We start from the raw sequence: 14,318 nt of genomic DNA, 5'->3' as shown, positions 1-14,318 counted from the left end.
TCTGCCGAGCGAGACTGACTGGGAATCCTGAACCACAGCGATTCCCACGACAAAAAGAGGGGAGGGGGCGGGGGACCTTACTCTCCAAACAGAACAAAGCATTTTCACATGGGCCTCTAAGGCCAGTGCGAGAGATGGGAAAGCCCGTAAACCAGCCTTTATTTAGTGTCACTTGACACTCATGGCCTAATTCCACTCACTCAACAGTCTTATGATGCAGACATTACCCTGTTTTATGGCTGACAACACTGAATTCAGAGAAGCTCAGGACACTCTGCAGTGTCACAGAGCCGGCAGGCAGCAGTACTGGGACCTGGACCCAGACCGCTGGGTCTCTCGAGCTGCGTACGCTGCCTCCCCACACATTCATTTGTGCGTTTCTGAGGGTCAAGGGGCAGGATCCCCTTTGTCTTAAAGAGCATTAAAAAAGATGGACTTTTTTGTTTCAGTCTTCAAATGCAGCCAAACCATTAAAGGAAATTTACCACATGACAGATGTCCCTTCTCTGTCCTCCCCGTCCTACCCCCATCCATTAAGGGAAAAGTCAGTTTCCCTAAGAGGTAATAGCAAGGTTGTTTACAGAAGCCAGCCCCAACCTGCCCCAGCCCCCACCTGCCCCGGCTTCAGTACTCCTCTCCTACTGCGGGACTTATCTCGTCCAGTCCTCTCCCAAAGAAGAAGGTGAAGAGTGATAAGCCCACAGACAAACAACAGCTGTGGCAGCCCAGAGCAGCAGCTCTGGTGAGGGAAAAAGCACGGCGGTCAGGGGACAAGACCCAGCTGGGCTCCCGAGGCCAAACTGGGGCGATCCCTCCCTTGGCCCCATTTTCCTTATCCCAAAATGAGGTGGGGGTGGTTTGCCAAGGTGGGTGCTGAGGCTCCTTATAGCACTCCAGTGCCATCATGTGGGTCTACAAAAACAGCTCACTTTGGAGTCTGCACATATCTTGGGTCTGTATCAGAACTCTATCCCCTGCTCCCCCATTTCAGCTTCTAGAGTGTTTCTTCCCTGCAGCCCAGGACTCCACAAGCCACTCCCTGCCCATGGCCCCTTCTCCCCAGCCTCCGTAGTGCAAACCTGGGAGCGGGGCACTCACCATCTGCAGCTTGCACACTCCAGGCTCCTGCCGACAAAGAGGCTGACCCAGCAGGAGCAGGCAGGAATCAGGCTGCAGGGGAGGGCCGGAGGCGGGGCTCTGGAGTCCCGCCTATGGCCCCAAGCTCGCTCACTCACACGACAGGCAGGACCAGGCCACCCAGAAACCCTGGGGCTCCTTCAGCTGTTAATACTCAATCTCCAGAAAACATCATGGAGAGCTGCCAAGGCCCCCAGCCCTTCAAATAGCTGAACAAACTTTGAGTCACTTGCAGTCATGCAGACCGTAACATTTATCAAGTGCCAGCAGACCCTCCCTACTATCCGGTGCAGACTAAGGAGGTGAAGCCCTCAACGCGGCCCATGCCTCACACTAACTGAAATCCAAGGGAGACGTCCCCTTTTCCACTCGCCCCGTTCTTCACCCTACACCCAGGCGGTCAGCCGGCACCACTGAGGCCCCTCACTAGCTATCTGTCCTCTAGGCCTCCTAGACTTCCCTTCTTGTTCCTCTGCGTAGGTGACTCCTCTAACCCCCACCTGTTCCCGGGCGACCTCACCTACTCCCAGCGCTTCACCCCCACCCCTTGGTATTGACTTCCAGGTTCCTATTGCTGTTCCCGACTTAAAGTTTGCACTTGGGGGTTCCATAGGTCATCTCTGTTATACCACGTCCAAAACTGACATCCACTACAGTCCGTTTTTCTTCTGGAGTTCCCTAGCTCAGTGAATGACAGGCACCCAGCCGACTGCTCAAGCCAGAAGCTGAGAGCCACACTCATTCTCTCTTGTCACCCGCATCTAATCTGGCCTGTGCAACGTGTCTGACACTCATCCTCTCCTCAGCCTCTCTGTGCTCAGGACCCTGTTACCCTGTGCTGGCCTCCCTCAGTAACCACAGCACAGAACAGGCTTGGCTCGAGCTAGGTCCCCTACCGCTTCCTCTCCATGCTGCAACCAGAGTGACTATAAAACACCTTGACCTGCTCGCATCCCTGCCTTGCTTCTGGGCTCTCACAACTCCTCGGCACAGCTGACGGGACCCTTCACAGCTTAGCTGTGGTCCACCATGCTGACCACTCCCTGTGCAAGAACGATAACATGTCTTGTTAGGCCTCCAAACTGTGGCTCGTGTTGTTTCCTTTGCCCAGAATGACCCTCCCCCGCCCTGTGCCAACTATGTAAAGGCCTAGCACAAATAACACTCTGTCCCAAAGCGTCTTCCTGAATGCCCCAACAATCAACTGTTCCCTCACCTCTGACTATATAGCATGCATGCTCGTGGAGACACATACAGACCTTTGCACACTGCACAAGCAAACGGACTTAGTGTATTTTAGCTATTGGCATGTCTGTTTACACAATATGCTGGAGCAATCTGAGGGCAGGGCTGTTGTCTCATTCACTCCCACATCCCCGACATTTAACACAATTCCTGGTAATCAGTAGGTATTCAATGTCTAATGAAATTATCTGAACGCTATTTTTTTTTTTAATTTTTTTTTCAACGTTTTTATTTATTTTTGGGACAGAGAGAAACAGAGCATGAACGGGGGAGGGGCAGAGAGAGAGGGAGACACAGAATCGGAAACAGGCTCCAGGCTCCGAGCCATCAGCCCAGAGCCTGACGCGGGGCTCAAACTCACGGACCGCGAGATCGTGACCTGGCTGAAGTCGGACGCTTAACCGACTGCGCCACCCAGGCGCCCCTGAACGCTATTTTTTAAACTCCACGTTGGAACTGATTTGGAGTCACCCAATTTCAGCTCCGTACCAGAAAGTAATTTTGGACAGGGCTGGCTTGACCTTAAATAAAACACTCAAGCCTGGGGTTTAGGTGATCTTAGGTTGGGTCATAGTTCTGCCGCTCAACGGCAAGGCGATCTGACGTAAGCTATAAAGACTCTGTGTACAGACAGAGGAAGGAACTAGCAAATCTATGAGGTTGCCCCAGTTCGGAAGTCCGAAGACGCTAAAGTAACCGCACAGTTGCAACTCCAGAGCTCTGATGTCCAGAAAGCCATGGAGGCACCTGCTGCTACCGCTCTCCTGCTGGGCGTGCACATTCTCACTCTCTGCTTCCCCAGGCCTAATTCCTGCCTGTTCAAGGAGCCGCCTCTGGGCAGGAACTGATAAAGTCTTCATAAAACAAAGTATCAGCATTGGGTGGGATAATTCATGCCTGAAACAAGTAGAGACAACATATTCTATATGGAGAGGGTACACCTGCCCAGCCCAGCCCCACCCAGGGAATCCTTCCTCCCCAGAATGAGCTGGTCTGAGATAGGCCAGAAGGAAGAAAGGGCTGCTGAGGAAGACAAAGGAAACTAATAGTGCACATGGGTCTCCTTGCCTCCAGCTCTCAGTGAACGAGGCTAGAAAGGATGCTTCATCTTCCTTCTTTGCTTTCCCGTCCCCTCTCCTTCCCTTAGAGCTCTGGTTCAGCCCCTCCTTCACTGAGCAAATGAGGAAACTAAGGCCCAGAGAAGGGGCTAGCTAGTCGGAGGTCACATGGGGGAGGGCTAGTCAGTGGCTGTGCTGGGTCTGGGTCTTCTAACTCCCAATCCATGATTATTTATCCTCCATTGGACACCCCTGCAAAGCTGGAACAGTGGAGGGTGGGGAGGGGGGTCAGGGTTCAGGAAGGCAGGGGAGCGGTAAGGTTCCTGAATCTGCTTGCTGGCCTGAAGAAGGCTGAAAGCCAAATTGCAACTGAACAGGGCCCGGGAAATCTGTGGCTAGAGAGTATACCTATCCTTCCCAGGCCCAGTGCTTTGCAAGCAGCTTATAATCCAAAGCCAAATGTTTCTATAAGGGTCACACAGCTCATTCTCAGCTGAGTGGCCACTGTGCACCTCTCCTCCCCACAGTAACAAGGTCCTGTCAATTCTGGATGACACAGGCACAGGCTTGAAAATACCAGTTTAGCAGCCTGGTGACATGGGTACCGCAGGGCCCCATGAGCAGTAGGGGATGCGCTCCCACCCACCCTTGTCATCAAGGACCACGGACCTAGCCACCTGCAGTGAGCTCTCACCTACCTGCCTCAGTCTCCAACTTCCCGCTGGGCTCCTCGGGGTGACTGTCTGCCCAGCTGTGGCCCAGGCGTCCTCACAGATGCCAGAGTCAGGAAGTTCTGAATAGATGCTGAAAGCAGAAGAAGAGGATAAAATCAGTTACTGGGAAACTTTGAGACAAAGACAAATCCTCTAATCAGTGACTGAAGCTACAGAGGTGCCCCCAAAAGTGTGGCCATTCTGCCCCTTGCTTGCACGGCCTCCTAACTGGGCTCAGGACACTAGCTCTATCAAGTCATATGGGGGTGGCTGGAAGGGCAAGGATGATACCACAAAAGACCCTGGGCTTTTGGACAAAAATCCTGGGTTTTCATTCTTTGAGAGGTCACCTTGTCCCTCAGCATCTCTTTCCTAAACAAGGGAACTTTTAAAGAGTTATCAGGAAGAATACACACACACACACACACACACACACACACACACACACATATCTACACAATAAAGTACCGCAGAATTTAACGTATTATCTTTCTCTTCTTTGCAAGGCTCAGATTCACTTGGGTCTGAGGGCAGATCATTTGAAGAACACAAAACACTGAAGGACTTCTCCAGCTGTGCTCCCCCAGCTGTGTCAGTACAGACCTGCCTCCGGGGAAAAGTTCTAGGTCTGGAGGGAAACCTGGTGTGTCTCAGGCCCCTTTGGCCTAACTGCCCACTCTACAGTGCTGTGCCCCTCCTGCAGCCTGTCTGCACTAACAGCACCAGAGAAGGCAAAGGGCACTGTCCACGTGTTACTGTCCTGTGCCAGAGGCCACTGAAATCAGAGATGAGGCTGGGTCCCTCGGCCTCTGGACAGTTATTGCCACACCAGCCTCAGCAGAGCGAGACCTGGAGTGTCTCAGCTCAACATTTCACAATGAGACAAGAACTCAGCTTGCAGTTTCAAGATCCAGAATTCTAGTCCTAACCAAATTTTCTGAGAACCAATTAAGGGACACAAGCTGATCAGACAATCATCAGAAATGTCTTCCGTACCCCTAGGGAACAATGCATAAGATCTCAATGAAAGGGCATACCCTTAAACAGGCAGGGGATATGGCAAGAGCCACACCAAGAGGAACTGAAATCTAAATCAAATTCCTACAGGTTGGAGAACCTGAACAAGGCATTGTTTTCGCAACAATAAAACGGGAATGATTTCCCGAATTACCTTCTACAGGGTTGTAAGAATCCAAAGATTAAATGTCCGGATGGCGCTTTGTAAGCTATCTTACAAAGAGTGACGTACATATGATGTATAACTCTTACTCATTTCTAGATTAGTCAATCATCGCCCCAAAAATGTTGTTTGTACATGAACGAAATGGAGGGCTTCCGATGACTGGGTATGTTCCAAGGAGTCAGGGTTTGCACTCTACATCCCCATTCTCGGGCTCCAGGACTGGGCTGGAGCAGAAGCATGCAAACTAGCATCCAAGCTGGCTCCTGGACAATGTTTTTCAAAATAAATCCTAAGTGATTCTTTTCTTTCTTTTTTTTTTAAAATCATCTGCCAAGCTCAAAGGAAAATAGATTAAAATAAACAAAACTGAAGTCTAGGTAAGAGCTGCAGAAACATCATTCATAAGGAAAAAAGGCCCAGAGTCTGCTGGGTCTGAACCCCAATCCAGCTTCTGGACTCCCGGGGGGTGGTCCCTCCCCAGAGCCCTTGTCAGGCTGGACCTTAACCATCTTTTCTCCATCTCCCTCACCTCCCCACCCCTGCAACAATCTTGAGACTGTCAGATCGGTGCCTTGTTGGTCTTTTCATTCCTAGACTTCAGCACAGGGATCTTAAATGTACACTTTGGACTCTTTCCAACTCTGTCAGGAGTGTGTAACCTTTAGGGGAAGGAGAGAGCAGGTGTCTCTGAGATTCCGAAGAAAACCGTGGCCCCATAAAACACACGACCCTATGAAAGCACACACCCGAAGGCAAGGGCAGAGCCGGGGTCGCTCACCTTCAGCTGTTCCGCCCCCTACCCCCGGACAGCCCCCAGGTCCGCCCCCCCCGAGGGGCAAGAGCGCCAGGGCAGAGTCCTTTTTTTCAGGTCTCTGTCCCAACAATTCAGGCAGGTCTGTGTCATCAGCCTTACGCCAAGCCAGGGGCTGGGAAGGGGGTGGGGGAGTCTGCCAGTCAGACCAGCGCCAGTCCTGGCCCCGGGTCTTCGGACCTCCAACACGCGGTTTTTTCCGCTGACCGCTGCAAACCGGGCCGGGCGGGAACAGCATCCGTCGCGGGAGCGAGAGGGGGTGGGGGCTGCCTCGGCCCGGCAGGTGAGGCCGCGCTCGGCCGGCTCGGCGGGAGCTTCCCGCGGACTCTGGGGCCGCCCGAGGGGCAGGCCTAATACAGCCGGTGTCTGATCCACCCGCGCGCCGCCGACCGAGCCTCGCTTCCCCGGCCCTGCCTCAGTTTCCTCACCTGCGCCGTGGCGGGGCCTGCCCCCGCGGATGTCACGTGCGCGCGTGCAGCTCGCACCACATTCCCCCGCCCACCTGCTCCCAGGCCCGACGCCTGGAGGCTGGCGGGCCAAACCCTCCCCAGCCCAGGCGTCCGAGCGTTGGCCCCCGCGCCTGCGCTCCTCGGCGCCTGCGCCGCCTCCCTCTCCCACGTGACCAGCCCTGCTCCTCTGGGAGGAGCACGGGCTCCGCCTCTCCCACGGAGCCCCGCCCCCTGTGGGCGGAGCCCCGGCAATGCTGTGGTCCCATCTCTTAAGGCTCTGGCGCTGGCCCCCCCCCCCCCCCCCTTGCGCGGAGCTCACCTTTGACCCTGTGCGGCTTTCAGGCCGCTCCTTCTCGGTCCCTTGTCACCGCGCTAGCCTAGTTCAATTCTTCGCGAGTGGTGACCCTTGACGCCCGAATCGTTAGGGGCACTGCCTGGAGCAAAAGGAGGCTCTGGACTGCCTTAGTTGGATCTGAAAGCACCTGCCCTATAGCCGAGGACCGAGGACACCTTTCAGCTCAGCGAGTTTTTGAGCAGTTTTTTAAATGAACTTTTTGTTTCCCTTTTGGTATAGGGTTGAGCAATCTCTACGATTTACAATGCGTGTCCCTTCACGCTTTAGGACAAATTCAGCACTGCTAGCCTCTGACCCCGTGGGGCACACATTCTCTTTCACCTCACAATCCCAGCCATTGGACAGAGGATAGCGAGGGGTGGAGTGTGTGGCCTGCGCACTGGCTCCTGGGATGTTGCCCGGCTCCTCACGGAGTCTGAGTCACATGGTCTAGTTGGGCCCACACTTACTCATCCATTCATTCACTCATTCTTTTACTCATATATTGTGTCCACGCTGTTTTATGAAAGTGTGGTTGGGAGAACACCTTTTTAGAGACAGGAAGAACTGACTCACAATACACTTAAAATATCACCGGGACAAAGGGGTGATGGGTCACAGGGCAGTGTGCAATGGAGCCGCAAAGCAGGGCTGCCACGCCCATCTGTCAGAGCTGTCAGAGGTGGCCATCTGCCTGCAGTAACCACCCCAGGTCACCTAGGAACCATCTATCGGGGTACAAAGTCCAAAGGCTTTCCTGATTTACCTCCCTGACCTCCCACTCAGTCTCCAGGTTCTTTGTAAACTTATGGGCCTATAGAGTCTATTCAAGAGGCCTCTCCTTAACCAGACTGTGAGTTCTTTTACTCAACCATGGGACCCAGAGTCTGGCCCAGGGCCGGCACCAAGACATGCCTGGGAAGCATTTTGAAAAAGAGGATGTTTCTAGATTGGGGGTGAGAAGGATCAGTTTGCGTGATCATGCAGGCTTCTTGCAGGAGTAGGCAGGTATTTGATCTGATTTGAAGGCCCAGAAATACTTGGTATAATTTGTTACAATATGGGTAGAGTCATAAGAAGGCAGTTTACCCCCCACCCCCACCCCCAGAGGAACTTTCTCACTCCTGCCTCATTCCTCCTTACCCTATGGGGAGGGGAGGAGAAGGAGGCTCATTTTCTCCATCCTGAAATTGGATGTTTGATTAACAGGAAGGCTGCAAGAAAGAAGGGCCACTTAAACAAAACAGGAAGCCATTTCCTTTGGGTATGGGTCCCCAGAGACTGGCCATTAATGACAGAACCATTCAGGGGTCAGGGGTCACAGAATCCTGAGGTGGGAGGCTCCCTGAGGTCTCAGCTGAGATATAGTTACCAAATGCAAAAAACCATGATTGTATTTACACTTCTGTAACATTCCAAAGCTCTGAACTTCAAAAGTCGGGCTAGATCTGATAGCTAATTAACACACTCCTCACACTCCCAATTTGTCCAAGAAAGCACAGGCTGAACTCATTAAAAAGCAGTCATCAGACCAGAAGAATAAGCTATGGGCAAGTAGGGACAGGAAAGAAAAACTTATAAAGCTCAAGGATTAAAAACAAAAACATGAATCTGCCAAGTTTTAAGGAGAAAAGTAACTCTAGCTTTGTAAAGACCATGAAATAACCTAGATTTTGAATTGAAGGAGGTAGAAATTAAGGTTGACTAGGAGCTTTGTGATAACTTCTGTAACTTATGTATGTTATCCTCTTGACAGGGGCTAGGAAAGTGTTTTCTCCTTCCTGATCTCATAGGCCAGGCAGAAAACATTGCTAGCAGGAGGCAGATGTGGATAAAGACTTGGGATTCTTACAGCATCACAACTACTTCTACATTCAGCTAGCTTCATCTGTTCTCTCAGCAGTGATCCATGCTTGCGGTATAACACAATTTTTAAAGTTGATTGGTCCTGCAGTGTGTCTGGGCTCAGTGAGAACAGCTTGCGAAGCAGGTAGCATTAAAGTGAAAATAAAGCAAAAATGGGTGCTTGACTTCATTGACTTTCTCAGGCCTAAATTCCCATTCTGTGAATACGTGAAAGTCTGATCAAGATCTGGAAATGTATGAACCACGTAAATGTGCACGTATCACCTACAAATATCTTTTTACTTGCCAATATCCCTGAATTCCACTCTTCCTCATTTCGAAAAAGTATCTAAAGATGCCCTACTTCCCCAGTGTGCTGCACAGCAAAGCCTTTAGGATCTTCTACATGAAGTCCTCAAGAGACATAACCAATGGCTTAACAGGTGAATTGGTGACTGACCAGGGGCTGAATGGTGGGATCATTCCATTCCCAGGTTGGGGAAGTAAGACTGCCTCACACATCATCATTCGGTCTATCCTTTGACATTTAATGAGACTTCATTTGGCTAGGCAACTTTAGTTTGCAAGAAACAGAAAACTCAGGGGTGCCTGGGTGGCTCAATCGGTTAAGCATCTGATTTTGGCTCAGGTCATGATCTCACAGTTCATGAGTTCGAGCCCCATGTTGGGCTCTGTGCTGACAGCTTGGAGCCTGGAGCTTGCTTCACGTTCTCTGTCTCCCTCTCTCTCTGCCCCTACCCGGCTCTCTCTCTCTGTCTCCCCCACCTCAAAAGTAAATAAACATTAAAAAAAAAAAAAAAGAAAATCCAACTCAAACTGACTTGAGGTGATCTTGGGTTCCATAATGACACCAATGATCCAGGTTCTTTTGCTTCTCTGCTTTGTTATCCATGTGTTGGCTTCATGTTAAGGCTGGTTCCTCTTGTGGTCATAGGATGCCCACAAGATCCAGTATGGAGAGAGGGCAGTTAGACCCAGGAGTGAACAAAGCCCAGAGTCTCACTCTGGTTGGCCAATCACTGCGGCCAGGGTACTCCTGCACTCTGATTGGTCTAAGTCTGGGTTAGTTTCTATCTCGTAAATGATTGTGGGCACACTTAACAGGGAAAATAGAAGTGAAATAAAGGTATTAAGGTGTTCCTAAGACAGCATCATATACAAAGTCTTACTCTTCTCTATCATTTTTGGACTCAGAATCACTGATGTTTGCGTTTGTCCCACAATATTATCATTTGGCTGTTAGGAACACTGGTGATGGGACGTTTCTAAAAGAGTGCTCCACTATTGTCTCCTGCTCAAAGTCGGCAAGAAGTTTTGATTAATAGATGTTTGACATCTTAATGATAGTCTTTCAAAACACATGAATTGATGACACCACCTCTCATTGCTTTGGAATTTATCTATTTCAAAAGATTTGGCAAATTTTCCATTGCATTACAATCCTTTTGCACGTATCTTGGTAGCAAAACATAACAGATTTTTACTTGTGTGTGGGGGGGGTGGGGGTGGGGACAGCTTTCTTTCTTAGTTTTATAAACCTCTTCATTGTTGCTTTGCAAGAAAATCGGAAATGAAGTCGTTTCTCTGATGACAAATTTCCTTTACTAATATCGAATTTATGTTCTACTGCTGTTCATATGAATTTCTGCATTCACAATAACTTTTTCATTTCAGTGCCAAATCATAATGTAATCTTTTAGAAGATTTTTATACAGCAATTAAATTCAACTCATGGGGCATAAACAATGTGCATTTGTAACTGAATGCAACTTTGCTAATACAGAATTCAAATTTTGTAAGGAAACATAAGTGTCTGAGAGCAGTTATGAAAGATAGAAAGAACAATGAGGCAAAATTTGCCTTACCAAATATCAAAATATACCATAAAGTCACTGTAATTCAAATTAATATGGTTTTGTCTAAAAACTCTGCTTTATCTATAGTTATAGCCAATTTCTCAATCCTGGTATGAATTTCCTTCTCCCTTTTTTTGCTGGAATTTAAAAATTGGTAGAACCAGATAGTAACAAGGGGATTTAGGGTAGGGAGACTGAGATTTGTCGCATGGGCAGCCAATCAGGTTCACATGATTGAGTCCCAACAAAGAGTCTGAACACCAACGCCGGGGGGGAGCTGCTTCCGTTGCCAATACTCTGCGTATATTGTCACCCATCACCCAGTAACACTGTTCATGACTCCACAGTGGGCATCTGGAAGGTCCGAGTCTGATACTTTCTTAAACTCTGCCCTCTGAATCTCTTTCTTAGGCTAATTTTACTGTGTATCCTTTCCCGGTTAAAGACTATAACCATGAACGTAAAAGCTTCCAATGAGTTCTGTGAGTTCCTCTAGTGAATTGCCAAACCCAAGTGTGGTCTCAGGGGCTCTGAACTTGCAGTTGGTGTCAGAAGTCAAGGTCACTTGTGGATTGTGCTCTCTCAAACTCACCATCCTTGATAGGTTTGGGGTCATCTGGGTTATGCTGGCAGTCAAGAACTTTTCTATTGATTGTGTTTATTAAATTATATTTTTCTGAAACATTGCTCATTTCAACTAAGTGTTTTTTAAGTTTATTTATGTTGAAAGAGAGAGAGAGAGAGCGAGAAAGAGTGAGAGCAGGGGAGGGGCAGAGAAAGAGGGAGAATCTCAAGCAGGCTCCACCACGTCAGCACAGAGCCCACATGGGGCTCGAACTCACAAACCCGTGAGATCATGACCTGAGCCAAAATCAGGAGTCGGACGTTCAACCGACTGAGTCACCCAGGCACCCCATCAACTAAGTTTTTTTTTTTTAATTTTTAAAATGTTTATTCATTTTTGAGAGACAGAGCATGAGGGAAGGGCATGAGAGAGGGAGACACAGGATCTGAAACAGGCTCCAGGCTCCGAGCTGTCAGCACAGAGCCCGATGCGGGCGGGGCTCAAACCCACAAACCACGAGATCATGACCTGAGTCGAAGTCAGACATTTAACTGACTGAGCCACCCAGGCGCCCCAACTAAATTTTAAGATATGCTTATTTAAAGTTTTCCCTAATAATTTTCTGAAAACTCTGCCTTGTATAGTTACATCCTGTTTCTCAATCCTGGTATCAGTTTTCTTATCACTTTTTTTTTCTTGAATTCAAAAATCATTTTCAGCTTTAGTAAAATACAAATTTTTATCAAGCTATAGTGGAGGTAAACCGAGTTTTGAGTGTTCAATTTGAAGAGTTGTGACAAACATATACAGTCATGTACCATCAGCAAGCACCTCAGTCATCATAAAGAACATTTCTATCTCCCCCTATAGTTCTCTTATGTCCCTTGGTAGCCAATCCCCTTCCCCAGATCCACTTACCTGCTTTCTACACTTCAGTTTTGCTTTTTGTGGAATCTCATATAAATGGAATCAGGCAGTATGTAGTATTTTGCATGTGGGTTCTTTCACTTAGAAAAATGTTTCTGAGATTCAGCTATGTTGCAGTGTGCCTCAGTACGTTGTTCTTTTTTGTCACTAAGAAGTATTCCGTTGCACAGATAGGCCAACATTTATTTATCTCTTCACCAGTTGATGGATGTATTTGGGTTGTTTCAAGGGTTTTTGGCAGTTGTGAATAAAGCTGTTGTGAACATTTGTGTACAACCTTTGCTTGGACGTATGCTGTCATTTCTCTTAGATTGATATGTAGGAATGGTCAAATGCTAAATGTATGCTCGACTTTATAAGACACTCTCAAACCGTGTTCCAAAGTGGCTCTACAATTCTCATTCCCGCCAGAAACATGTAAGAGTTCCGTCTGCTTCACACCCTCCCCAATATTTGGTATTGTCAGTTGTCTGTGGTTTCCTCCACTGACAGTACACTTGACTTTAGACTCTTAAAGCCACTCTCAGTGCTTTAGTGCATAGGGTCCAATCTCTATGAAAATCCTGCAGGAATCCAGAGACTGAGAGAACTTAGAGCCTCCATCATGTTGGGTGTCTCTAATCCCATCTGTTCTGTTAGTCTTAGAAATTTCAACATCCCTATGCATCGGGCTTCTCCAGCCTTTCGTACTGGCTTGTATCTTCTTCCCAAGGTGGTACTCCAGTAGGTGAGTATGGTCCCCTCGGTTGTCTGGAAACAGAAAACTTTTACTCCTCACTCTCTGTTCCCAAGATCCTACGTCCTCAAATTCCCTGTCTAGGGTGAACAGGAAGGAATCACTGACATCAGAGAAGGGTTTCTATCCGTGTCTCTATCCCTGTGAGAAGGATCGTGCAGATAATATTTGAGCTGGGTATTGAAGGCCCAGCCGGGCCTACCTCTCATTTAATTATTAGTTATTATTTTATTTTATTTTATTAAAAAAAATTTTTTTCTTAACGCTTATTTACTTTTGAGACAGAGAGAGACAAAGCATGAACGGGGGAGGGTCAGAGAGAGAGGGAGACACAGAATCTGAAGCAGGCTCCAGGCTCTGAGCTGTCAGCACAGAGCCCGACGCGGGGCTCGAACTCACGGACCGGACCACGAGATCATGACCTGAGCTGAAGTCAGACGCTCAACCGACTGAGCCACCCAGGCGCCCCTAATTATTAGTTATTATTTTTAAAATCATCTCTATTTTCAGTGTGGATGGGGAGGCACTCAGAGATCCCAGGCACAGAGAGACCGACCTATCTAGGGAGACAGGTGGCTCCATTCATTGGGGGGCTTCCCAAGACAGTCTCGGTTTCATTATAAAAATGTTCAGAGGGAAGAGCATCCCAGAGAGAGTCTAGGTTTGCCTAACACAGTCCAGATTTGTGTCTCTTTTCGTTGTGTCCTCTTCAGTATAGTATGTGTCTCAGACAGAAGAACTGTGTTTGGGACGAACAAAAGGCATTGTGTCCCAAACCACAGGTAACCCTCTTTGGACAATAAAATGGTGCCACTAGCCAGTCGGTCCTTCTGAGAGAAAATGAAAGTCTCCTCCCTGCGTCCAGTTACCTGGCCGTACGGACTCTTGCTACTCTCTCAAAGTATCAAGAGCATCCTCTCACTGGCACACTGTCAGGACACCCAGGGACCTATTTGGATGCTGTTTCCGCATCCCAGGGATGTTGGTGAGCTTCCAGTCAGTGGCAGGAATGACCATGGCTACTGCCTGAAGGAGCAAGGCAGTGGGCATTCGCCACACTCACCTCAGCCTCGCCCATGGAAACATCAGCTCAAAGCTTTTGCCTCGCACTGGTAATTCAGCGCCTCCTGTCTGCAGATTGCCATCACAGTGGTGCCTGTGTCACCCTTGAGGCAATACCTATTCTCTGTCCTTGGCCCTAGGCACTCAGGCCCCCAGAGAAAGCCTTGGCTGCTCTCTGGTCAGACGCTTGGGCACCCGGGGGGCCAGGAACGGGACTGGCTCTGCACAGGGCTCCTGACAGGGGTCCCTGCGGGTACCGTGGCCCTGTTCCGGAGTGCCCACACTTCATTAAGAGGACTTCACATGTCTTAACCTCACGTGCCATGTGTTATTCAGCCATACTTCCATTCTTACATGTTTCCAAACCTGAGGAGAT

At 49.0% G+C, this 14,318-nt stretch overlaps 1 protein-coding gene across 4 annotated transcripts in view; it reads right to left on the bottom strand.

The window, feature by feature from the left end:
* PRXL2A (peroxiredoxin like 2A) overlaps window positions 1–14,318 on the bottom strand; it is a 47,168-nt gene that overhangs the window by 14,006 nt on the left and 18,844 nt on the right. For 2 of the 4 annotated variants that reach the window (XM_047073053.1, XM_047073057.1), the window contains exon 2: window positions 4,139–4,244. Coding sequence is in view for 1 of the 4 variants with exons in the window: in XM_047073055.1 (XP_046929011.1) it covers window positions 1,099–1,101 (3 nt within the window). In the remaining 3 variants the exon portion in view is untranslated. Of the gene's footprint in view, window positions 1–1,098; window positions 1,203–4,138; window positions 4,245–14,318 lie in introns of those variants that run through there. The other 2 variants (XM_047073054.1, XM_047073055.1) reach the window with 2 other exon arrangements.

The sequence above is a fragment of the Lynx rufus genome, unplaced genomic scaffold (genome assembly GCF_022079265.1).
Source record: "Lynx rufus isolate CCGP_SWC_20201006 ecotype Redwood Valley unplaced genomic scaffold, mLynRuf1.p SCAF_11, whole genome shotgun sequence".
In the NCBI taxonomy this organism is placed as follows: Eukaryota; Metazoa; Chordata; class Mammalia; order Carnivora; family Felidae; genus Lynx; species Lynx rufus.
The sequence above is the reverse complement of the archived record's forward strand: the minus strand, read 5'-3'. Positions and strand labels throughout refer to the sequence as shown.